The sequence below is a fragment of the Kryptolebias marmoratus genome, linkage group LG5 (genome assembly GCF_001649575.2).
Source record: "Kryptolebias marmoratus isolate JLee-2015 linkage group LG5, ASM164957v2, whole genome shotgun sequence".
NCBI lineage: Eukaryota > Metazoa > Chordata > Actinopteri > Cyprinodontiformes > Rivulidae > Kryptolebias > Kryptolebias marmoratus.
Window position 1 is genome coordinate 7,552,590 of NC_051434.1, and position 24,875 is coordinate 7,577,464.

The 24,875-nt window shown below is 40.2% G+C and overlaps 1 protein-coding gene across 1 annotated transcript; it reads left to right on the forward strand.

The window, feature by feature from the left end:
- The first annotated feature begins 3,380 nt into the window (after positions 1-3,380).
- On the forward strand, positions 3,381-24,810 carry tuft1b (tuftelin 1b). The gene is made up of 11 exons (XM_017425665.3): positions 3,381-3,532; positions 17,834-17,956; positions 18,047-18,121; positions 18,232-18,297; positions 20,234-20,314; positions 21,004-21,114; positions 22,296-22,519; positions 22,630-22,735; positions 22,930-23,013; positions 24,002-24,093; positions 24,204-24,810. Exons 1-11 carry the CDS (start codon positions 3,470-3,472, stop codon positions 24,274-24,276), a joined length of 1,098 nt encoding a protein of 365 aa, XP_017281154.1. The 5' UTR covers positions 3,381-3,469; the 3' UTR covers positions 24,277-24,810.
- Positions 24,811-24,875: the final 65 nt, after the last annotated feature.

Sequence of the window (24,875 nt, forward strand, 5' to 3'; positions counted from 1 at the left end):
CATTTCGTAGTTCCTGAACTATTTCAGCCCAACGCTGGCAGAGGGAAGAAAAGGAAAAAGAAATGTTTAGCTCTGAAGTCAGACTGCGGGAAAATGTTGAATAAATCAAACAAAACCTAACGGAGATTTAGCCGAACAACAGGGGGGAAGTGATCTTTTAACAAGCAACAAATGGCTGAAAACCTGCAAGAGTTTAATCAACAAAAAGCACAACTGGGTGAAAACCGTCGGGGTACAAAATACCTTTAGAAGTACTTGAAAAGTAGGAAAACGTCTGGTTTAAATATCAAAACTAAGTAAAAAGCAGCATGAAAGGAAAACTTGAAATTCCCTTATTAGTTGAATTTTAATATGGATATAAAAACTAGGGAAGAGTCTTTATACATCTACAGATGAAACTGATGTGTTACTCAGTATTCTGTAAGAGTTTAATGATTTCTTCAGATGTTACAGTTAATAGAATATCTACAACAGGTAAGATATTGATTGTTAAATACCTTTCCACAGAACCCCACTTTAAAAGATCCAAACTGCCCTTTAACCAGAGTTTCAAATGAAACAGACTGTCACAATAAGGGAAGGAGAATCTAATTTTAACTCTTCTTTTCGTCTCAAACCCATAAACATCCAGAAAGAAATCCTCCAAATGAAGCATATTTCTTGTTTCAACTGCCGTCTCCCACAGAGCTGCTGAAAATAAGTCAGGGAGGAAGTGTTTTATTTTAGCTCTGGATAAGTTTCTCCTGTCCAAACAGAGTCTGTAATCCTTGGACGGTTCGCTGTAATTACAGAAGACATGAAACTGTTGGAACGACTCCTCCAGCCTTGCCTTTCGTTTCCTTCACTCCTCTGACCTCCCAGAGGTTCCCCTTTCATCAGAGCTTCTGTCGTCTTTTATTTCTTTAATCATGTCCCGTAAAGCTGGCTGAAACGGTGGAGCTTTAGTTAATAATAATTAATAAGTGTAAACCAGTAATTAGTAGTTTGAGGAAGAGAGCAGCTCTAGAAGCCATCTTAAATATTGCCAACATTCAGCTTCATCACAAAGAGGTGGTTTGAACAAAGTACTTCAGCTTGACCTGTTCGGTTTGAACAACACCAAAGCTGTCCAGCAGACAGATGATCACAATGCTCACATGTTTGCTTCGGGTTGGTGCTTTCAGAAACAAGCTGCCTTTTGAATCGTGTCTTTGTAAGCGGCATGTACTCCTCACAGAAAGCAGACGTGCCGTGTTTACCAGTTATTGTGTTTCGGTGATGCAGCCTTTCTGTGGACGTCGGGACAAAGAGCTGTGAATAATGAGCAGAGCTGAGGCTGAATAAAGACGTGAAGATGAATGATGGCAGCCACGGCGGAAGAACGCCGCAGGAGAAGAATGAAGTGGGATTAGAGGTGAAGGATTTTATTCCACTTCTCATGTGAGGTCATAGCTCACCTGCCTGATGGAAGGTGAAAAATAAATGTTAGAGGTATTTGAGCTTAGAGTACTATTTAGGATACTTTTACTTCTACTTTTCAGAATATTTAACTTCATTTATAAATATTTTCCCCACAGAAATACATTCAATTGTTTTAAAAACTCAACTTCCTCTAGTTTTGTCTTCTTCTGCTACTATTAGCATCTTGCTACAATTTAGCTACTTTCTGCCATTTTACCTTTAAGCTACTGTTCTTCTACTTTTAGCTTATAGCCAGCCTTTTGCTACTTTTGCATGTAGCAAATATTTTGATGCTTTTAGTTTTTAGCTAGTGTAATGATCATTTAACCTTTTAGTTAACTTTTTATTACTTTAAGCTTTTAGCTACTGTTCTGCTACAATAACTTGTAGCTAATGTTCTTCCCCTTTTAGCTAGCTTTTTGCTACTTCTAATTAGCCTTTTGATACTTTTAGCTTTCAGATAATGTTCTATTTTTACTCATAGCTACTGTTCTACTTTTAGCTATCCTTTTGCTATTTCTCAATTTTAGCTAGCCTTTTGATACTTTAGCTTTTAGCTAATGTTTTGCTGCTTTTAGCTAACATTTTTATGCTTTCAACTAATGGTATGCTACTTATAGTTTTTAGCTAGCCTTTTGCTAGTTTGAGCTTATAGCTAGTCTTCTGCTCCTTTTAGCTTTCAGCTAGTGTTCTGTCTCTTGTTGCTTTAACAAGTCAGTTTCAGCTTGTTCAGCAGATTTCCGCTGTCATTCAGTGCATTCTCATAGAAATTACATTTCTGCAGCTGATATTTGGTTTTTGTAATATTAGACCGTTCGTCTCTTCGCTGCAGCTGCTGGCAGATGTTAAAAAACATCACCTCTCCGAGCTGAACGAGCTGCTGAAGGTAAACGAGTTCAGCCGAAGGCTGAACAGGATGCCAGCCGGTGACTGTTATCAAACAGGACTAGATCCTATTTAAAGGTCCGACAGAATTAGCCGCAGGCTGCAGATCCCAGCAGGCGAGCGTGGAGGAGGAAGAAGATGAGGAAGGTTTGTTGGGAGAAGACAAGTGAAGAGAAGCGTCAGATGGGATCTCTGTGGAGGAAGGTCAGGCAGACGACCGAGTCCAGACTGCTGCGGCTCAACGCGTCCAACAACTCCAAACATCTGCAGGAGAGACGGGTCAACGGCTGCTCAGAGGTCAGAGGTCAGAGGTCGGCTGCAGAGCTGCATGACTCTGCTTGCATTTACAGAAGAACAAATCATGGACTGAAGGGGAAATCAGCAAAACTGTGAATAAAAGCTACAGTTGGCTAAACTGTGGCTGAAAGCTACAGTTAGCTAAAACTGCAACTAAAAGCTACAGTTAGCAAAAATGTGGCTAAAAGCTACAGCTAAATGCTAAAATCAACAACACCATAGCTAAATGTTACAATTAACAAAACTGCTGCTAAATGCTAAAATTAGCTAAAACTAAAGCTAAAAGCTAAAATGAACAGAACTGTAGCCAAAAGGTTTAATTAGCAGAACTGTTGATAAAAGTTAAAATAAGAGAAATAGTTGCTAAAAGCTAAATGAAGCAAAACCACAGAAAAAGGTTAACATTAGCTAAACCGGGACTATAAGCTACAAGCAGCAACACAGTAGCTCAAAGATAGTTTACCAATATAAATACAAATATAAATACCAATCTTATTTTTTTGTGTTATACAAAATAGTTTGATACAAAAAAAGCCAACAAGCAAACAAAAAACATAAAGTTTGATGAAGTTGCAGGACACCTGTTTGATTTATGGCCCAAATGTTTACATCCAGTGAACTGGAGAGCCGCGGGTGTGCTTAAATTATTCTCCGGGACACACCGTGAGGGCGGAGACACTCTGCGGTACAGATAACAGGTTCCCCATCGTTTGTCCTGCGGCACTTTTTGTCTCGTTAGGAAGCTTCTGAGTCAGGCTTTCGAAGAAAATACTGTTCAGAAACTTTCGACAGCTTATTTTTTTCTTTCTTTCTTTTTTTTTATTTGTTGTCGCTCTCCGGCGAGACGATGAGCGGTGCAGCGAGGCGGCCGGAGGGAAATAAAAACGGAGAAGAAGACAAGAAAAGTAACGTAGGTGACATTAAATATTTAAAAACTAAATACAAAGAGGCTGTCCGCGTCGATCATACACATAAATAATTATAAGTAATTAGCTTATTTACTCTCTTTTACTTTGTCGTAAGTTTTCAAACAGGAAGCGTGCTGTTTGGTACGAACTTATTTATAAGAATTTCAAAATAAATGTATGTTTTCTTTAGTTCAAACTGATGTGACATGTTTAATCACATCTGTGTCTAAGTATAAATGCATACATATGATGGGTGAACATAATACATTTGATTTAAATGTACTGGGTAAGACTGAAGAAGTTTATACTTTATTCTTATCCATTTTTATATATAGAAATTGAGTTGTTTGGTTCAAAATAATGTCCATTTTTTTTAAAAAATAATATTTTTCTGCTCTGACGTGTTAGAAATCTAATCTAATCTAACCCATCGAAGGAGAAAGCTGTCCAAAACCAACACATTCTTTAAAATAATGAATAATGTGTATTTGATATTTGAATAAATTACAGACAGACAGACTTCATTTTTGGGCCTGAATCTTATTTTTCAGGTGAGACAGTTTTCCAAACTTATTAGGTTTGTCTTGAAAGTTTATTTAAGTATCTACTTTAGTTTTAAACCTAACTTATTCGTTAATCGTGAATCATTTGCAGCAGTTTTAGCCACATAGAAGTAAAGAATGCTGTTTGGGGCGTTTGTTCACACTTTGAGTCGGTCCTGACCCCGCAGGGCTGAAAGCCAAATTCTTTTAAGACTCTCATACTTGACCTATGACCCTTGACCTCTGTTTGCCCCACCTTTATGACACCTTTGACACCTTAGTGCTCCTTCTGTAAATCTTTTAGGGGCCTGAAGTGTCCTGAACGGCTCCTTCTCTTTGCTTCTCAAATCTGACTTTTTATCTCATCCAGAAACTTTTGAAAACAGCTGACTTCTAAATAAATCCTCCGCTGGCACATTTAAAGGAGGCTTTTGTGTTGTAAAAGCTGGGCATTTCAACTTTAAAAACTTTGTTTTTTTTAATTATAAAACCAACATAGCAGCTGCCGCTGCCGTTCCTTCAGATACTTCAGGCTGATGATTCGTGGAAACAGAAAGCTGAGACTTGAGGTCCACCGGGGAGTTTTTTTAAGGCTCATTTTTACAATTCAGGGCTGCTGATGGCTGACATACATCACCCATTTTTAAAATCTTTTGGCCAAATGAAAGAATGATTGCTTGACCTAAATAAACATATTTTTACCAATTCTGATAAGAACTTTTACACCTAAAAACAGTACAGAGCGTCCTCACCTAAAAAAACACAAAATTGTGGGCTTGTTATAGGAGCTCCTGCATCTTCATCTTCCTACTTGGTAATTAAGTACGAACTGGTATGGCTGATAACAAAATTTTAAAAAGTGGCCAATATCAACCAATGAAGATCAGTCAATTAATCAGTCTGTGCTCAGATTTAAAAACTAAATACAACTTCTCTGTAGTCTGAGCTCAGCTTTAATCCTTTAAAAAGAATCCTATGTCAATCTGCTGTGTTGTTGTCTATATTCTTATTGTTTAAGTGTTGGTTTTATGACGGGTGGAACAGCGGCGCGGTGGTTAGAGCTGTCGCAGGTTTGCTTCCCGACCTGGGGCCTTTCTGGGTGGAGTTTCCATGTTCTCGCTGTTTGCTCCGGGTACTCTGGTTTCTTCCCACAGACCAAAAACATGCATGTCAGGTTGATTGGTAACCAAGGTGTTAGTGAGAGCGCGAGTGGTTGTCTGCGACCTGTGGGTAAAGACAATGGATGGCTGGTTTGATGACGTTAACAAATATTAGCTGACCTGAGAGGATCAGATCACTTAAACGAGAAACGTCATAGTTTAGAAATGACTTCATGTCATCCTGTTCTTACGAGAGATCGGTTGTTTTTTATTACCTGCTGCTGAATTCAAAAGGGCAGTAATGTTTTGCAGCAATGTTATGATTAATGTTTGGAGTCAACCCAATTCAAGATGGCCACCACAGCTAATCATCATTCGGCACCAGTAAAATGTCTCTAACTCAGTCAGTTTTACAGATATTGGAGTAGGTTTGACTGAAGCAGCTGGAACTCTGTTCTTTCTCGTTACATGATGGTTTAAGTTCAAAAGTCTGGCAGAAGGTTCCTCAGCTCAACAATCCTGCAGCTGGAACAAAGCAAAAAGCCAAAACAGATCCCCTGAAGGTACGAATGAATTAACCTCAGATGGCTGCAGATAAAAGGCAGCTCCTGTACGTACTCGTCATCCCTCTAAGCCATGACAGTGGTTCCAAATGGTTTAATGGCTGCTCTTTGAAATGGAGCAAAACAAATATTAGCTTTTAGATATTAAGATTCTGCTCAAACACAAATTAGTTGCACTTTAAAAAGACGTTTTCCTGCAGATGTTAGCCAGAAATGTTAAGATGGGGAACACTCTGTCAGACTTTTATCTGATTTCAGCTGATGGGTTAAAACAGGTCAGAAGAATAAACACTTTTAATGTTTTTAGAGCCTCTGAAATGTTATTAGGTGACAAAAAAATGTTCACAAAACAATCAGCCTGACGTGTTGGAGTGGATAATTAACCGAGGAGCCCACTTCAGGTGTCGCACACGCGGTAGGAATGTGCCAACACCCGTCGGTCTGGTTGTTTGAAAAAAGCAAAAAGCAAATGTTCTCTTTAAATTGGCACACAGGCAGTGTTTTTATCTTCTGTCTTGCTCAATAGGAAAAGACTTCAGCGATGGTGCCAAAGGGTGACGACATTTGTTCAAAGCGTCAAACGTGAGAGGAACTCTGCCAACAAAACAGATTAAATGTTGCTCAACTTTCTGAAATAATTAAAGAATTTGCTTGTTTAAATATCAGGATGAAGGCCTGACTGAACGGATCGTGTGTTTATATAGATTTACTGGAAAGAGTCGAGGGTTAAAAGCAGCATTTACCTTTTATGTTTTAAACAAAGATCTCCCATGTTTGTTAGAGTTTGGAGCTTGTGATGGGGACGACTCTCAGCTACTGGAAAATTAAGAGTTGGAGCCGTTTTTGTGTTTTCTAAGGTTGCTTAGCTGTGGCAGCCATCTTGAATCAGGTAGGCTCCAGGACTCAGCTGTAGATGGGAATTCAGATTTTGCTTTCTGAAAGCTTATTTAAGATCTGTCCAACGGTTAATGAGATATTTTGCTGACAGACAAACAGGCATTTGCACGATTGTCCACCTTTGTGTGATTTAAAAAAGCATTTTTCTTCACCGGAGCTCATTTACAGCTTGTTTTAGGAATGTTTTAAGTTACTATTATTATTTGGAAAAATCAAATTTTAAGCCAGTTTCAAACTTTCCCCTCATCTTTTCCCCCCAACTATAATGTTAAACTATCAGCTGCCATTTTCCAGCCAGGCTTGTTGTTAAAGCTGGACTGGGATCTGTTTTCTGTCAACTCAGCTGCGTGTTTCCACCCGCCTTCTTCTGTGTTTGACACAAACGTTCTTTAATGGCATGTTTGTACCGCTCCACGTGTCGCTGGAGTTGAAGCGACAAACACGCACGGGTTATTCGCTCTACGCCTGCGGGAACCGAGAGGCAAATGTAAAATGTAACAACGTGCGTTTATTGAGCATTTTCTGGTTCAAATTCAAGGCTCTTCTTGTGTTTAGGTCATTAAAAAAAACACGAATGAATGATCTTAGAAACATAAAACCATTCACTCAGACAGTCCCACAGCCCAGATCTAAAAGGACTAAAGTAAAAATGAACTTTCAAGCAAAAAATGTAAAGATTTTCAGGCACCTCACGAGATGTGTTGATGCTCAGAGGATGACTCTCAGCTACTACCACACAAGTTTAATTTGTACGTAATACATCCAGTCTGCACCAAAATGACCAGGAATTATCCTGCTCCAGAACTGAACATGTCTAAACACACTAATTATAGGAGCGCAACCCCTAAACTTTCCTGTTCCTAGACTTTTATCTACAAGAAAATGTCTCCAACCTCTATGTGAAATATGACTTGGTTATAAATTAGCTAGTTAAAACAAGCAGGACCATGTTTGGCCTGTTCAGCCTTGGCCTTTTTGTTTGCACAGTCGGGTTTATTTTGCACACATGCACGGTGCCAGCAACAGTTCTATAAAAGCGCTTCATTAATCTGTCTCACGTAAGCCGGACGGCACATTCCTCGGCGTGCCGTGACCTTCAGGCGTCACCGCTTGGCAGATGAACGAGATCCTTGTGCTGCTGGGGGGTTTATTCTCTCCAACAGCAACTTACGAAACGTGCAGGTTCCCCGAACGACTCGGGGGTTGAATAATTCACTTCTTCACTTTCAGCGATTTAAAACCGTTTGATGATAAATAACAGAAATAATTCAGCTGCTTGTAGTCCTCGAAGGAATGCATATCGCCCTCCGCCTTCATGCTAGTTTTGGTCAAACCGTGAATTTATTATTATGCACAGTTTTGAGTGTTTGTTGTTAATGTTGTTGTTACTACCACATCAAATATTTAGCTTTAATATCTGTAAAACTGACTGGGTTCTAGCCATTTATGTGTCTGTGGCAGCCATCTTGAATGAGGTTGACTCCAAATGTTAATCAGTTGTAGATTTCCATCCAGTGATTATTTCCTGAAAGTTTTATTGAAATCTGTCCAGTGGTTCATGAGATATTTTGCTAACAGACAGACAGGGTCCACTCCAACAATTAATGCTAAAGTTGCAAGCAGAGATCTTGAGCAACGAGTAGCACTCGGAGTATGTCTTGTGAATGACTCTCAGCTACTACCACATATATATTACAATATTATTTATTAATATTTGTAAAAACGACTGGATTATAGTTATTTTTATTTTTCTATCTTTAGTTGGATGTGGCGTCCGTTTTGAATTGGGTTACCTTCAGCAGCCTACCTTTGTAGATTAACATCCGATGATTATTTCCTGAAAGTTTGTCAAAGTCCGTCCAGTGGTTCATGAGATATTTTGCTAACAGACAGACAGAGTTGGTAAACGAAGATCTTTGTGCGATCTGTTAGCACTCAGAATAGGTGCTGCGGATCAGACTCAGCTACTACCACAGCAAATTTCAGCTCACTGTCTATAAAACTGAATTATTTTTCAAGTTCAGTTAGCTATGGCGGCCATCTTGAATCAAGACAACTCCAAAAGGTAATCAGTCATGACTTGCAGTAAGTTTTATTGGAATCTGCGCAATCGTTCATGTGACATTTTGCCTGTGCCCACAAACAGCTGTAACTCCGTGACTGTCAGGGTTTAGACTCTGTCCCGGGCCGTCCTCGTGTCCCAGCCGGTCCTCGTGTCCCCGACCGTTCCTCCCGTCCGCCCCTGTTTTTGTTTATTGTGTTTGTGGCATCAGGAGCAGATCCCTGAGCTCAGAACAGTCTGCAGGGGAAAGGGTGGGGCGGCCGGTGGAGCCTCGCCCAGCCTTTTAAGGCAACACGAGCGTGACTTCCCACACATTCAGTCACGCAGACACCGGCGAGCTGATCCCCACCGCCGCGAGAGTCCCAGACGACGTTACCTGCCCAGGTAGATTTCAAACCCATCTTATTTGTTGTGTTGACATAAACTAAAGGACAGTGTGGCGGGAGGTTTGGTGTTTTAGGTTTGTCTGGAAACTTAGGTTTGTTTATTCAGGTTCGGCTGAAATACAAAAGTTAAAAATGACTTTAAGCCTCTTCATAAAGAAACTTCATTTTTTCTCATCGTGCGACTCCAGTGACCCGTCGGCATCAGTCGTGAGAATAAAAGTTTCTCAGGAATTGCTGATATAAAGTTTGTTTTTATATGATTTCTCCATCCTTCTGTAGCGTGTGTAGTCATGTCGGCTGGTAATAAAACCGCTGTGTTTGTTTCACATTTATCTCTGACATCCGGTGGAGTTTTCGCTGCAGATGAAAGCTCTCCTGCACGAGGAGCTGCTTGATTAATATAATTATTGATCGCTGTGATTCAGTGGCTTTGGAAGCTTTTTATTTGCTGCTTAAAATTCTGTTTGATACCTTCCTAAAACTGACAAAGTATTAGTTCAAATGTAGGCTGTTGTGTAAAATAATAAACAACAAAACAATAAAGTGCATTTCTCTTATATTATAATCCGTATAAAATCTGTCCCGACACCCAAACAATTAAACAATTAGATCTAATAACATTTTATTCACTTAAAAAGTATCCTAATATATGGTGGATTAGTAAAATTTCAGTAATTAAATGAAAAAATATCATGAATTTTGGCCAATTTCAACAACGTTCAATGATTTATTCAAAAAGTGCTTTAAAATCTGCCTGAACATAAAACCTTCTGGTTGTTTTGTGATCAAAAAGTTTCTCATATTTGCTTCAAATAGGACCAAAACCAAACCAAACTTTCCTTTTGTAAAATAAAAGTGCTTCCTGTGAAATTCACTCTACAGTTTCTTAATTATTATATATTATTATATTATAATCCTAATTATCACAATAACTAAAGTGGAAAGTTACTCCCTCCTGTACAAGTTGCTGATGAAGATGATGAAGATGAGGCTGCAGCCTCTCATATCTGTTGTTTGTTGTCGACTTATTTTCCGTCTAAAGTTCAGCTGCTTCATCGCAGAGTTAACAGACTTTTCCTGAGGCGACAGTCGGCTGTGGTTCTGTTATTTTTTATAGCAGAACATCTGATTCTGCTCGTAGAGCTGCAAATAGTTGTAATAATAGTCTTAAAATAAATGTTATGATTGTTTGGAGTTACAAATTCAAACAATTGCACAGCCCTATCGTAAATACGCTGCTGCCTTTGTGAGCGTTTTGTCCTTTTATTAAATATCGATCTGAAAAGTGACATCATCTCCTGATCAATAAGAGATCCGCGCAGCCTGGGAGCCGGTTTTGGATGGCGCTGTGATGACGGTGCGAGGTCACTGATGGGGAATGATGATCTAGTTGTCTAGACACCGAGGGGAAGCTGTGAGGTTGCCTATAAATTAGTGACTGTGAGTCAGGCGAGGCTGAATTATACAGCTGTGGAAGTGTTGGAGCTCTTCTTCTGCTTCCAACCGCCTGGTTTCTGTGAATGTTTTAGAAATTGGATTTTCCCATCAGGAACTGATATGGAAAAACAAAAATTATTTGATGTTTATTTCAGAATGCAAAAAAAATCCTTTGAAATAAAATCCATATTTTTCTTTTTATGGTCTAAAATACATGAGAAGAAGAAGTGGATTGATATTCCTATTTCTTTAATTATATTTAGAAAGTTAAACAATACAATCACAGACAAAGGGAAACTAATTAATCATCGGGTTTCTCATGTTTTGACACCAAAAGAGATAAAAAATCTAAACAAAACAACATAAAATGATCCTGTTAAAGTAGGCTTTAAGTAAACTCTGTTAGGAGTTTGTTGAAGCTGAAGCAAAAACATCATTTTCCTTTAAACAAAAGAAAAATCAGTTTCACAAGAGATTCATCAGTCGGATAAAGGACTGTTTCACAGAAGCATCAACCAGAAGGACCTGGTGCTTTTCAGCTGAAGAAGCCTTTTTAATGGACCAAAGATGCATTTTGACTGAAAGCACCCAGAACTTAAACACCTTTTTTAAAAAACAAACAAACAAAAAAAAGCTATCATTTTAACCCCTGAAATTTAGTTCAGACAAACTCATTTTGCTGAAGGATAAAACTCCACTCTTAGTGTCAGAACTACACCTCTGGTTCCGTCTGCCGTCGCCAGTAAAAGCTGCTTGTAAAGTTTTAGCTGAAAATTTGTTGTTGCACAAGGATTTTCCTTAAAAATCCGATTTCTTGTCCCGACTCACTGCTGTTTTCCCAGCCGGCACTCCCTCTCCTCACTGATTAAAGCTGCACGTTGTTGTTTTCCTGCAGGAACAGTTTACAGTCATCAGATTCTGAGCCACGCTGGAGATTAAACACAAGACTGTGGAGAAATAAATAAACATAAATAAGCATAATGAGAATACTCAACTAGTCAGCGTTTTAAAAGGGAGCTTGTTTATTTTCCTTGGCATTTACGCTTGAACAGAGGTTCCTGAAGCTTGGATCGGTGCCCCAGGGTGGGTTGTAAAACACCAAGTGTGAGAAGATCTACAGGAATCACACTTTAAAAGTGATTTTCAGGAGGATATTTAGCCTTAACTGAAGTGGTCATAAATGGATAAAATAATATAATAGCTGATTTGGCTCTTGTTACTGATGTTTGTATACTTCAGCCACTAACAGTGGAGGTCACGAGTCTCTGCAGCTTTTATTTTGTAGGTCCAAAGATGAAACGTTTGGAAACCAATGCACCACAGGAGGTTGAGGAACGGATCCTCCAAAGGTTCTTGCAAGATATTTGCAACCCTAAGGCAGCTCCAGAAGACACCTGCAGCCACAGACGTGACTGTAACTCCTGTTAATAACACACTGAACATGACTGGACTTTAAATTCTAAGTGATTGTCCTGTCTTCCAGTCATGAGTGTGGAGCTGAAAGCTGCAACGCTGCTTTTATGTGCGGGGAAACAGGACACCCGAGAGTGAAAACAAACACCCCCGCCCGCAGCCGCTCAGTTAAAATGTTGACCCATTACATTGATGCTTCTGGTGGCAAATTATTCACTGAACTTGATCATTTGTTGTTCTCTTAAAGTCTCAACAAACATAAAATAGGTGTGATCTGTGTAATTTTAAAAAACAAAGTCAACTTCAGTGGCCAGAGATGACCTTCTGTTCTTTCTGCAGCAGAGTTAAAAAAACCTCTGAATGGGACGTTGTTGTGTTTAATCACCGTGTTGTGTTCCAGTCACTGTTTGTGCACCATTATACTTTGCATACTCATCTTCAGGGGTTGCAGAGGCTCGCTGGGTTTTAGTTTTTACCAACATGCTTCACTTTATTTGGTGCATTCGTGGCGTTTTTATGCTTCACAAAGCAGAAAAAGAATCCTTGGCTAGAAATGTGCTCGTTGTAATCTAACACCGGCTTTGCATGTAGTTGATAAGCTCATTAAATATGGATGTGGTCGAGATTTAAACGTCTAAAACCAGATGAGAGATTCACTAATATTGCACATCATAGTGAGGATGTGATCTTTGACATTTGTTTGATGCTACGTAAGACTTAATTATTGTTCTTCTGGTACAGTAGTTAGTCGTGTACTTTGGAACAAATTTGCATACTCTGTAGAACTGCTTGTCACAACAGAAATAAAGGCATTTAGTGGGCTGAACCACCCGCCGGCGTTCATTCCTCCTTTTAAGTAGTTTATTTTTTTCTCCCTCGCACCTGCTGAGGAGGAGGTGGTTGTGCAAAGCGCCGTCTTCGTTTCGCCGTTGTTTGTTTAGCGGCGCTGATGTTCTTCGCTCAGCTGCTCCCATTAAATTGAATCAACCCGGAGATTTCCGCCTTGGGGGGTAAAATAATTACATGCAGGCGCGCACCGTCATGCCAGAGACGGCTCGGGTGCATTCGAGGTGAGCTCTCGTGTAAAAGAGAGGGGAAGCGACGCGTTCCCTGGGCTGCACAGACAAGCCGAAGGGACGAAACCATCATGTTTCTCCGGCTCCAGTCATGGAGGCAGGTGTACATTAATGCACAGAGCAGATAGTCGAAACGTCTGCACATGCCCGAGAAGAAGTAATAAACTGTCCACAACATTTTCTAAACATTTATATGAGCTCCTGCCACAAATGTTTCGAGTCACGTCATTGAACAGTTGCTGAAATGCTCACAGGGCGGGCTGGTTCACAGAAGTTATGAAGCTATTATTACATTAATTACTTGTCTTTGGGACATAAAGTACACATCATTTAGGCTGTAATGACCAACAATAAGCACCTCACCTGGGTGTGCAGGTTAATGAATATTGTTGTTCCAAAACGTTGACCTCTGCTGCTCCGATGGGGAGTCTGAACAGATGTGGTGACATTTTTGCGGAATTTTGTTGACATGTTTCGTGTCGAGCACAGTTTGTGCCGCTGCCCTACATTGTTGTCAGTCTCCAGTGTTGCTGTTTTGGACGTTGTGTTCTTGTTTGTTGTTTTTCGGCTTTTTGTGCACTTCAAAGTAATTTAATTACAGAAACATGGCTAATTACCGGTGTGTTTTGTGGAAGCAGGGTGACGTGTGGTTTTGGAGCACAGGGCTGCGTTTCAGTGGATCCTGAGCGCCTCCCAGGGTGTGTCCGACCACAGTCCTCCCTGCGTCTCCGGCAGAAAAAGGCCCTCAAGCCTTCAGATCAGAAATTAATCTTGCTGTCTGTCAGCGGGCTCAGAGATGATGTTTATTTCTGGGGAAGAAATTACACAGAAATACCTGTCATTCAAGCTATAGATTATTTAAATTTTGTTCGCAACGCGAAGCGGAGAACTGGTTGCTGATGTCAGTCACAAAATGTTCTCCACATTCTGCTATCCGGGTTGCCCTGTTTTGTTCTCCTAAGCCAAATGACTGTTTGTGTCTGCATGACTTATGGTAGGCGTTTCACACACACACACACACACACACACACACACACTCTAAACCACTAATCTGTTTCCACAATGTTACACACGCAGATCTGTTTTGATATATATATATATATATATTTGCATTGCTGCTAAACTTGAGTGCTGAAATTTGTTGAAGAAGCTGAAACTGAACTGTTGAAGCTAAAATAAACAGAACACAAGCGAAGTTGATCAGAATGGGGAAAAGCTAAAATGAGCAGAACTGTAAGTAAAAGCTAAATTTAGCCAAACTGCTAAATCTAACGAAACCAGAGTTAAAAGCCAATATCGGCAAAATGGTAGCTCAAATTACAATAAGAGGACAAAAACGGAGCAAGTCGGCTGAAGCAGATTTTAAAGGGAAGGATTTTTTGAAGGAATTTAAGATTCTCAATGTGTTTCTATGGGGATAAAGTTAATGAAGTTAAATGTTTTGAACAGTATAAAACTTGCAAAACAACAACAAAACACAAGTCATGGTACACTATTTCTGATCGAGCTAAACGATTTAATATAAGAAAGTATGCAAAAGGAAAACATATTGCAAAAACCCCATGAAATAAACTATAAACAGGAAATCATTAGTGTGAATTCTGCCCCAGCATGCATTCATTTACACGTTTTTGAACTTTAGCTCGTGATTATAAATGCTTACCAGGAGTCCTTTCATTTTACGTGTTTCCTGGTTTACTGATTAAAAACTACTATAATTTGATGACAGAATACAAACACTTTCTGTTTGCACTTCTTTGGTATTTTTAGGAAACCGGTTTGTGGCTGTTCCACGTAAAAGAGATCGTGGGTTAAAACGTGCAGAGAAGCATCTGTGGTATTCAGAACGTCTGAATATACGCCACGCGTGCGTACCTTCCAGGTTAGACTGTGGTATGTGACAAATGTGACTCTCGGGTGTTATTTTCACAGTAAATACTTACAGGGTGAGTTTGCAGTGTGTGAACAGCGTCGCTTTACCGTGTGACAAATTGCTCACTGCAGTTAAAATACAACCCTGGACAGTAAAACATGAGGAGTGACGGCTCATAACGGAGCCTAACAACCCCTTTATGTTAGAAATACGTAAAAACTGGATCATTTCTCACAAAATGTCTAAAGCCTGAATGAAGTTTCAGCTGCTCCCAGGTTCATACTGTTCTAGACCTTATTTATAAGCTTCTAAACAAATCAAAATGCAATGTTTTATTAGTTTCTATCTTATCAACAAGCTTCTATTTGTTCATACTTTGCTGGTGGATTTGAGCCCCAAGTTGCAAGTTGGTAATTTATGAATAAAAACATTATTATCACTTTACACTATCTTACAAAGGTTTATAAATGCTTAATAATTCCTTTATAAACACGTTATAAGTTAGTAAACATGTCTTAAAGACTTTTAGGGTTTTAAAAGTTTTATAAGGTGGAGCTTTATTTGGGACTGCATGCGAAGCAGTTTCTTCATTTTTGTTGAAGTGGTCCCAAAATAGTACCTGAAACCCAAATTTGAATTCAAGCCACTGATGATTAGAACAAAGAACTAAACTGTTCTCAAGGACATCCGTCTGAAACAACAAGGAAGAACATTTAGTCTCAAATACCAAAGGACATATTTCTCCACATCACCGCATACAAGCTATTTAAATTAACATATACTTCAGTGTGTACAATCACACACACACACACATATACATTCATGCATGTAAAACAAGAGGAAGACAGATTCAGCAGTTGGTGTTTTAAGACGAAGTTACATAACTCCTCCACTTAAAGTGGATTCAGTCATTAAAAAAACAACTTTTGTCAGCTGCAGCGAGAGGAGAAAAAGCAACACGATCCCTGCAGAGTCATACTTCACTGACTTCCTGCTGGAGCTTATGTGTCGTTGAAAGAAGTATTTGTTTGCTCTGGGAAAGGATCTGAAGGATTATGCACGTTAAGGGATTTTATTATTATTTGTAGCAGAGATAATAAGCTCTTTTAACTGTGCATTCCTGGTCAAAGACTTTTTAACGGACTAATTCAGGTCCTTTAAAGTGGGGTTCTGTCCAAAGATTATAAACAAATAACAAACTTAGCACAAGTAATAGGAAAGTTTGTGTTTGCTTGATTATTTGTATGTTGTAACGAAGCTTCTTGGCAACAAATCTTATACGGTTGGACAACCTGTTGATTTAAATGGAGCCACATTTGTTGGGAAAAAGCGTCTGTGGGTTCGACAGCAGATCTGAGGATGAAAAACTTTCCAAATCTTCATCTTATTCAGCTATTGACTACACAGCCACAACAGCCTGGCGCCTCCTCCTCTGATTGCTCAGCAGCTCGGTCACACACTGATGTGGGACGGCAACCCGATTCTTCAACAAGTCAGCCGGTGTAGATGTGTTGGTCACGCCCAAGATGACCCCACAGGTGATCAGGCGCGCCAGTCCATCCTCTCCACCCCCAAATTCTGGAGGTAGTCTCTGATAAACCCTGATCTGTGCGAGCAAGCATTGTCTACTTGGAGGATGGAGTTCAATCCTAGATTGTGGAGGCATGGGATTGCCACTGGTTGCAGTCAACACCTGGGGCACCAGAAGCTCAAAAAATAAGAGTCAATAGCAGAATAAACTGTTTGGCAGAGAAGATTTGGCAAGCTTTTCTTGAGCGCAACCCACAAACTCACCTCTGCTGCTCAACCCACAAATGCATTTTCTTTACAAATGTGGCTCCATGTAAAGGGAAATAAACAGGCTTTCCAACTGTATGAGATTTGTTTCCTCGAAGTGTTAATAAAACGAAGAAATAATCAACCACACAAGACTGGAAAGAAGGAAAACAAGACTATAATAATGTATTATAAAGTGCAAAATATTTCAAACGCATACAAATAAAATCAGAAGAAAATGGACTATGAAATTAATAAACAACACTAATAAAATAAATAGAAATAAACATTAAAAGCATGCATTTAGCATACATATTTACCTTAGAGAAAAGAAGACAATGACTATTTTGCTCACTTAACTCTGACCTATGAATCATGCAGGCATAAAAGGCTCCTAAACTCATAAATGAACTCACAAAACAGACAACTTAGCAAAGAATCAATAATCATTTGTACCTTTAGGCCCTTTGTTACCAGCAGCCTGTTATAAAGACCCAATTTGTTCTCGTTTATTTAGCCTAATCTATGAAAAGTACAAAAAAAAAAACAGTTTGATGCATAAAATTACATTTTAGCGCCGACGAGATGATTCCCAAAAAGCTATGAGCTAAAAACTTGACATACAGTTGATGGATGACTCATCCTTCAGCTGAATTTCAGTTTTTTAGAAATTCCCTGACCTAAAAGTTTCAGTTTAAAGTATTAGTTTTGCTATAAATAATCTGAAATGAGCGTGCATGACATACAAACAAAAAATGTTTTGTTTTTTGTTGCCAAGGGGACAAAGCCACGATCAGAATGACTAATCGGGAGCTTTTTCAGCGTTCGTATTTTTAGCCCCGGCTTCTCCGGCTGGTTTGTTTTTCCAGCGCTGCACATGTGGTCAGAATCAGCAGATTTATTTGTTGTTTTTCCACAAGATCTCAGAGGAGAAGTCTCCTCATTGTTGGTTGCCAGGTTTTACAGCCACACTGCCGGGGCATCCACAGAGGAATTTCACTGATGAGGAAATTTTGTGACTAAATCTTCTCCTTCTCCTTCCTCCAGCTCCGCCTTCGCTTTTCGTTCCTCTCCGCTCACTCGCTGGTTGTTTTCTCAACCTCCCCCACCACCACCACCTCCCTTCAACGCTCCACTTAGCCATCCAAGTCCTTTTATCTTCTCATCTTTCATTTCAGGAGCACCACAGACAGCTTGGACTTCCCAGAAAGGATCCGGATCAGTCGGGCAGCGCAGGAAAAGAGCCGAAAGGAGCGGCTGGACTGATCACTTCCACAGAAGAAGAAGTGGAAGTAATTAAGGTGTGTGGACTGGATCTGCTAGGGGGAATAAAAGCTTGCGTGGGAGCGTGTCTGTGTGTGTCACCCCCTTGCTCCCTGCTCTTCCTTCAGGTTTACCTGGAAACTCGGCCGGAGACGACGCAGAGTGCCAGGATGCTGACGGACGAAGTGTCGCAGATTCAGGAGGTCGGTGTCGCACGGAGCTGAGCCGCTCTCCCTGCAGGCCCAGAGAGCCACGTTTGTGTTTGTGCTTGTGAAACATTTTTTTAAAAACTCGATCGTGTTGTTGCTTCTAGGTACGGTACTGTCTGAAGACTCTGAGGGAGCAGATGGCCGCCAGACAAAACAGCAACAACAACAAGGTACAGAATTCACCGACTATTTGACACCGTTAGAGACGCACAATGTGTCTCTGATGGCGTTCTTCAGCAGTTTCTGTATCAGTTTTTTGACATTAACTACTTTAAAAGGAGAGTTTCGACCTTTTTGAAATGGGGTTTTGAGGAAAAGTTATGAACAATTATTATCTTACCTGTTGCAGATCACTCTTTGAACGCCCTCGGTTTGTAGAAATAATGTATTTCTGTCCAGATTAAGAAGATAACCGCTAGTCTGAATGAGGCAAAGACCACAGGGGAGTTTCACTGTACCAGAATAGCTACAGCTAGCTGCTGTTGCTAACAGTGCTTGCAAATAACCTCAGAATTCTGTGTAACTAACCTCGTCGTGCAACCATGACGGTGATGTAAATGTTTAAAAAGCAATGTTTGCATGAATCGCTGTAAAATATTTGACAGGCTGGAGTTGTTTTAAGACAGCAGCGATCCACATTGGTCTTGGCCGACTCAGACTAGCCTTTAGCTCATTAATCTGGTCAGAATTAAACACTGAGGTCGTTCAAACAGCTATCTACAACAGGTAAGATATTGATTGACAGGCTGCTCATTCCAGCTGCAAAGGAAGTCAGAATAGAAGACGTTGTGTCAACTTTAGTGCTTCGGATTGGACTTAGATCAGTTTCCTAGGGGTTGGTATGCTCCTTAAAATGTAAATTAAAACAGTATCCAGTTATTGTCAATTCATTTCAGTCGCACGTTTACTTAAGGGAAGATTTTTCTAAAGAAAAATTCATGATTGTTTTTTAAAAAAAAAGATTTTTAGCTCCGTGTTTAAGAAAAGCCAACTCGAGGCTTCTTCTTTTGTATCGTCAGCTCTTCTTAAGGCAACATTTCAGTTGCTATATGTGGAAAAAATGACAGGTATGGACTGCGGGCGGGCAGTTTCAGCATCTGGGCTCGTTTACTGCAGAGTCATGCTGTTGTAATATGTGCAGAGAGAGGTTTGACATCATCTTACTGAAGTAAATGTTGCCAGATGTGAAAAAATATTCCCGCTATGTGTGTCTGGGCACCATCACACCAACGCAGATACAGACGTTTTAAACTGTGAGCTGATAACTGGAACCAGAGTCTATCAAATCCAGGAAGGAATTCACACTCAGGACATCATTTGACATCATCTCTGTCCGTCTTTAAAACCTAGAGAAAAAAGCAGCAGTGCTTCTGGTTCACTGAGGAAGATTTAGAGTTTCTGTGCTCATGGAGGAAGTGTCTGTTTTTAGGATCCTGCTGGCTGAAGGTCTGCAGATCATTCAGTGCTGACTTATTTGTGCTTTGTACTTTTTACAGTACTCTGTCTTGTGGGTGCAGAAAATATCTCTAATTTTCAGAACCCTTTAATGTTTCTTATTTATCGCAGATGATAAATTTTGCATCCTTCAGGGTAGGGATATAATGATCTCGTGCTAAAAACTGTTTTTTTAACCAAACAGACATAAAATACTGCCTCATGTTTGGCTTAGATTATTTCTGATGATTACTCCATTGCTTTAAATTGTTTGTGTGGCAGCAGTTTAAACAAACATTTACCTCCTGCAGCTACGTGCTGAGAGGAAGAGTCTCCGTCTCGTGTTTATTTCAAACAGAACAAACTTAAAGCTGGTGGTTTGTCAACTTTGAAGCTGGGAAGTTTGACCTTCTTATTAATCCATTTGAGTTGAGAGGAAATGATTGATTTTGATTTTAATGTAAATATATTAATGTGTTGAGTGTTGTTTTTACGTTTTTTTGCGCCGATGCAAACGTTTAAAAGGGTTGAACCTAAACTGCGGAGCAATAATATTGCTGTGTGTTGAGGAAGAAGTTGAGTTTGTCACTGTTTTTCCCATGTTTCAACTCTTAAAAAAGTAGAAATAAAAACACTATTTACCCTCTAAACCTGCTGCTCTGCTCCGTTCAGTATCCAGCCAATGGTTTCCGAGCGAGCCCGCCCATCAGCCAATCAGCTGTCTCCAACATCAACATCCCCTCTGACAATCAGGTAAGTTCATCTGACTTCAAATGTTTCTAACATGTTCCTAAAGTTGTGGCTTTTATCAGTTTTACATAATAAAAGGAGCTCATGCATCAGCTCCAGCAGCTGCTTTAAAAGTGTTCAGATTTTTATCCAAATTAAATAATTATTATTGGCAATGAGGGGGAAATGTGTGGCTTTCCATCATTTTTATTCAACGCTGCTGCTGCAGAGAAAATGCTGCCAGTCCTGCAGCCGTAAGGAGGTTTATTACAGCACTCAGAGCTGAAACACAAACATATTACATTTCCCATGAATTATCTCGACTCAGCACATCATATTTACTGTAACGCCACACCTTTATCTGCCAGAGGAGCGGCGCTGAGGCAGGGCGGGATTGGGCGGGGGTGCTTCTCCGTATCAAGTGGCATGTGTGTGTGTGGTATTCAGGTAGACCTGGCTCGGTTTACGCTGTCCCCCTTTCTGAGTGGTGTCAGATCGTATGGCTTTGTGGAGCACAATTATTCTGTTCGTTTAGGCACAACAGTTTAGGAATCGAAGATTAGATTCAAACAGTTTAAAAGTGCCTTGCCGAGACGCTTTTGTTACCCGAGGCCGGGCTCTCTCTCCGCCTGCCTCCCTCTCCGCCTGCCTCCCTCTCAGGCTCAAGTTGTTTGCGAGATGAAGTCTAATTGAGCTTGTCGCTGCTCCCACAGCTTGGAGACAATCAGGAGGAGAGCGCGAGGCTCAGGGAGGCCACCCGGCGCCTCTACGCGCAGCTGAAGGAGATGGAGACGCGTCATCAGGAGGAGCGGGCCAGACTGGAGGTCGGTCTCAGGAGATGAGTAATGTGACGTAGTTTTCCTGCCTGCAGTCGTGACTCACCCCTCGGCGGCTCTCATGTTGCTTTAATCGTTGTCTGACAGTCTTATCTTTGGATGTAATCACTCATCTTATGATGATCCACCTTTTGGGTCTCTGTGAAGCATCTGTCGGGACATGTCAAACATTTGTTTGTCTTGGGGTTATCTGTTCCCTCTTTATTGGGTTAGCAGAACCAACAAAAACCAATGAGCGTGAAACCACAGAGCCGAGAGCCTGCCTCGGTTTAGAGTTCACATAGGAATTAATTTAATACGAGGTAAAAGATGTTTTCTGTGAAAACGCAGTGTGAATGACCAAAAATTAAAGAGCTAAAACTAAAAGAAGCAGAACACAAAACAGACTAAAAGGAGAAAAATGCTACCTATTTGCCAAAAGTACCAGCATGCTAGCTAAAAGGGTTCAGATGTTGGTGAGGTGGTTTCTGGTTAGATTAAAAACTGCATTCATGACGTCAGCATCCCAGAAATCACCACAGTACGAGCCGACCAGAACCGGTGGATGACCACGGAGGTCCGAGCCCCGCTGAAAGCAAGGACCTCAGCTTTTAAAGCTGCTGACGCCGCTGCTCTCAGGTCTGCGAGAGCCGGTCTGAACAAGGCCATTAGAGAGGCAAAAAGATTTTAAAGAGATTATAGCTGGAAATTCAAACCGTCACAGATCACATATAGAGTATCTCGTAATGAGAACACGGACTTCCTAAACCTTCTAAGTCTGCATTTTGGCAGGTTTGAAGCATCAGATAACTCCCCAGCACTGAATCTGAACCTGAAGCAGAAAAGTAGCTAAAAAAAAAAAACTGAAGAAGATTTAAAAGTGAAAGATATTTTTGAAGGAATTATAGAGATCCTAATGTATTTCTGAGGAAAATAATTGTAAAATCTTGTTAAATCATTTGAAAAGTATAAAAGTTACGAAAAACAAACCAGCAGCCATCTCCTGAATGAGCTTTTCATATATGAATGGCTAAAGAAACACAAAGTGTGCAGAAGTAGCTTAATTGCAAATGTCATATTTAAGAAACTATAAACAGGAAAACCATGTGAATTCTCAGTTAATGAAATTAGTCTCTTAATCATCTTCAGAGAGTCTAAAGTCAGATTTCTGTTTGTGGTTCCTCTCGCAGGCCGAGTCGAAAGAATATCGCAGCCGTCTGGAGGAGCAGTCGGAGCGGCTGCAGGCGGCGGAGCGGCAGGCGGAGGAGAAGAACGAACAGGTGGAGGAGCTGCAGAGGCTGCTGGGAAACATGGTGATCGAGAGCGGCCTTCTCAAAGACAAGATGGCGGCGGGGGAGGTGGAGCTGGAGCAGCTAAAAGCGGACAGAGAGGACGGGGCAGGAAATGAGGAAAGGTAAGCCCGGGCTTGCTGCAAGTAGAGTCAGATACACAAACTAACTCTTCAGACTGAGTTCTTTTTCTGCTCTGGACACACAGAATCTGTTTTCTCCCGTCCGTTTTCAGGTGCGCGGAGCTGGAGAAGGAGGTGGCTCTCCTGAAGGAAAAGATTCACCACCTGGACGACATGCTGAAGAGTCAGCAGAGGAAGATGCGCACCATGATCGAGCAGGTGATTCTGCACAGAAAGACGGGTTCCCCCTGTCGTGGAGACGCCAACCTACTCCTGGTGCCACGCGCACACAGGAAGCCAATCAGGCGCTCATGTGACGCCGCTTCTGCTTGAAATAGAAACGGGAGTTGTGTGTTTCCTGAGCGTCTTCTTACATTTGGTTTGTTGTTGTTGTTGTTTTTTTTTTACCACAGCTGCAGAACTCCCGAATAGTCCTCCAGGACAGAGATCGAGTCATCGGAGACCTGAAGGAACGAGTGGCTTTCCTGGACGCTGAGGTCAGCAGAGTCGCATTCATCCATTCATAAATCACTCCATTTTTCCTTCTCACTTCTAATTTATTCACTTATATGTAGTATATTTCCTTTAGCTTGTATATGTGAAAAAAAATCATATATAAGACTGGGAATTCCTCTAAGCCCGTGCTTTTTGTTTTTTTTTTGGGGCGGGATTAAATTAAAAAATAAGCACAAATTTCCAATTGTTTTTTTAAAATATTCAGAACTGGAAACTTTCCATAAGAATTTATAGAAATAAACAGGAAATTGGGGGTAATTTAAACAAATTTTATCATATACGAACAAAACTACAAACATTCTGTTTCGTCACAGGCAGATGATGCCAAAGGCAAATATTAAGACTGAACAAATGTTTATAAAAGTTAACATTTAATGACCTAATTTGCACATGATGATTTCACTCTCAACCATCTTGGATCACAGCTTTTAGAGAACAAAGGAGTTTAAATATTTATTTTTGTTGTTGTAATCCTTTTCTTATTTTACACATAACTCTGAATTAAAATATTCACAATATGTGATGTTTTTTTGTCATTTTAGTCACACATAAACAAAATTCCAGGTTTTGAATTTCTGGTTCATTCCCTTATAGTCCCATAAATTCCCATGGAGTTCCCAAGTTTAAAAATTCCCAGATTTTTGCATCCCTAGTAATAATCCACGGGTGAAATTTGTCCCTAATTGTTTGTTTAATCTTGCTTGGATGTTTTATTAGGTGTCATAAAAGCCCAACTGAGTTTGCTTTTTTAAATAAAGCTGCATATTTTATTTACATTTAAACATTAATGAGGTCATTAGAACAACTAAATGTTGACCTGATGATGAATTATCAAATATGAGAACAAATTGTTTGGTTATTGGTCAATAAAAAGAATAATAATAAAAGAATGACCAATGACAATGTTCCTGTTGTTCCACCAGTGAATAATCTGACAGGTTAATGTCTTTAATTCGTTTGTGTTTGCAGAACAAAGAACTGCGTGACCACATGGAGTACTTCCTGTCAGGTCAGGACTCCCCGTCCTTGTCCGTCCGAAACAAGCCAGAGGTCGTTTACAGGTGAGGATTTCCCTCCGAGTTTCTACTCCGGTCCGTTATTACTGCTGGCTCTCGATATTCGTCATGCAATTATTAAATATTAACATTTATGCTTCTGTGTTTCTGTGCAGCAAACGTCTGACGCCGACCTCGCCGACCAACAAAGTCCTTCCGTTCATCAAAGTGATTGAGATCAAATCCTGAAGGGAGCGGCTTCATCTGTAAATTCATATTTATCCACCTGCTGGTTTAGAAACAGTAGACCTGCAGTGATAATTTAACAAACCTCATACATATTTTTTCTTCAGTTAATACCTCGTTGTTACCTTTGGGGCTGTATCGAAAGCATAAAAACAGCACAGTGACTTGTAAAAAAGGGAGCAAAAAAAAAACTTATTTGCAATGCAAAGATTGTTCTGAATTTCTTGGATGTCACGCAAAGACTCAAGCCGGTGCAGTTTGTACTTTTATCGTCAAGCCTTCAGGTCACAGTAGCTTTGCGTTAACCTCGAGTTGCCTCTTGTACAGAATAAGCATTTTGAATCGTGGTAATAAGCTGTTTTCCGTGGCAGGGTGAAGGATGGAAGCTGTCGTCATTATTGTGGGTAAAATGTAAAAAAATAATCGTCGTGTTGAGTTTTTCCAGATTTCCTTCAGGACTCACGGTCAGATTCCACCACATTGATAACAGCAGGCACGTTATTATGTTACTGTATAAAAACTTCTTTTTAACTATTCTTTCCTTGACGTTTGAGTTATACTACAAAAGGTTGGGTAAAAGTTTTTGTTTTTGGGTAAATTCA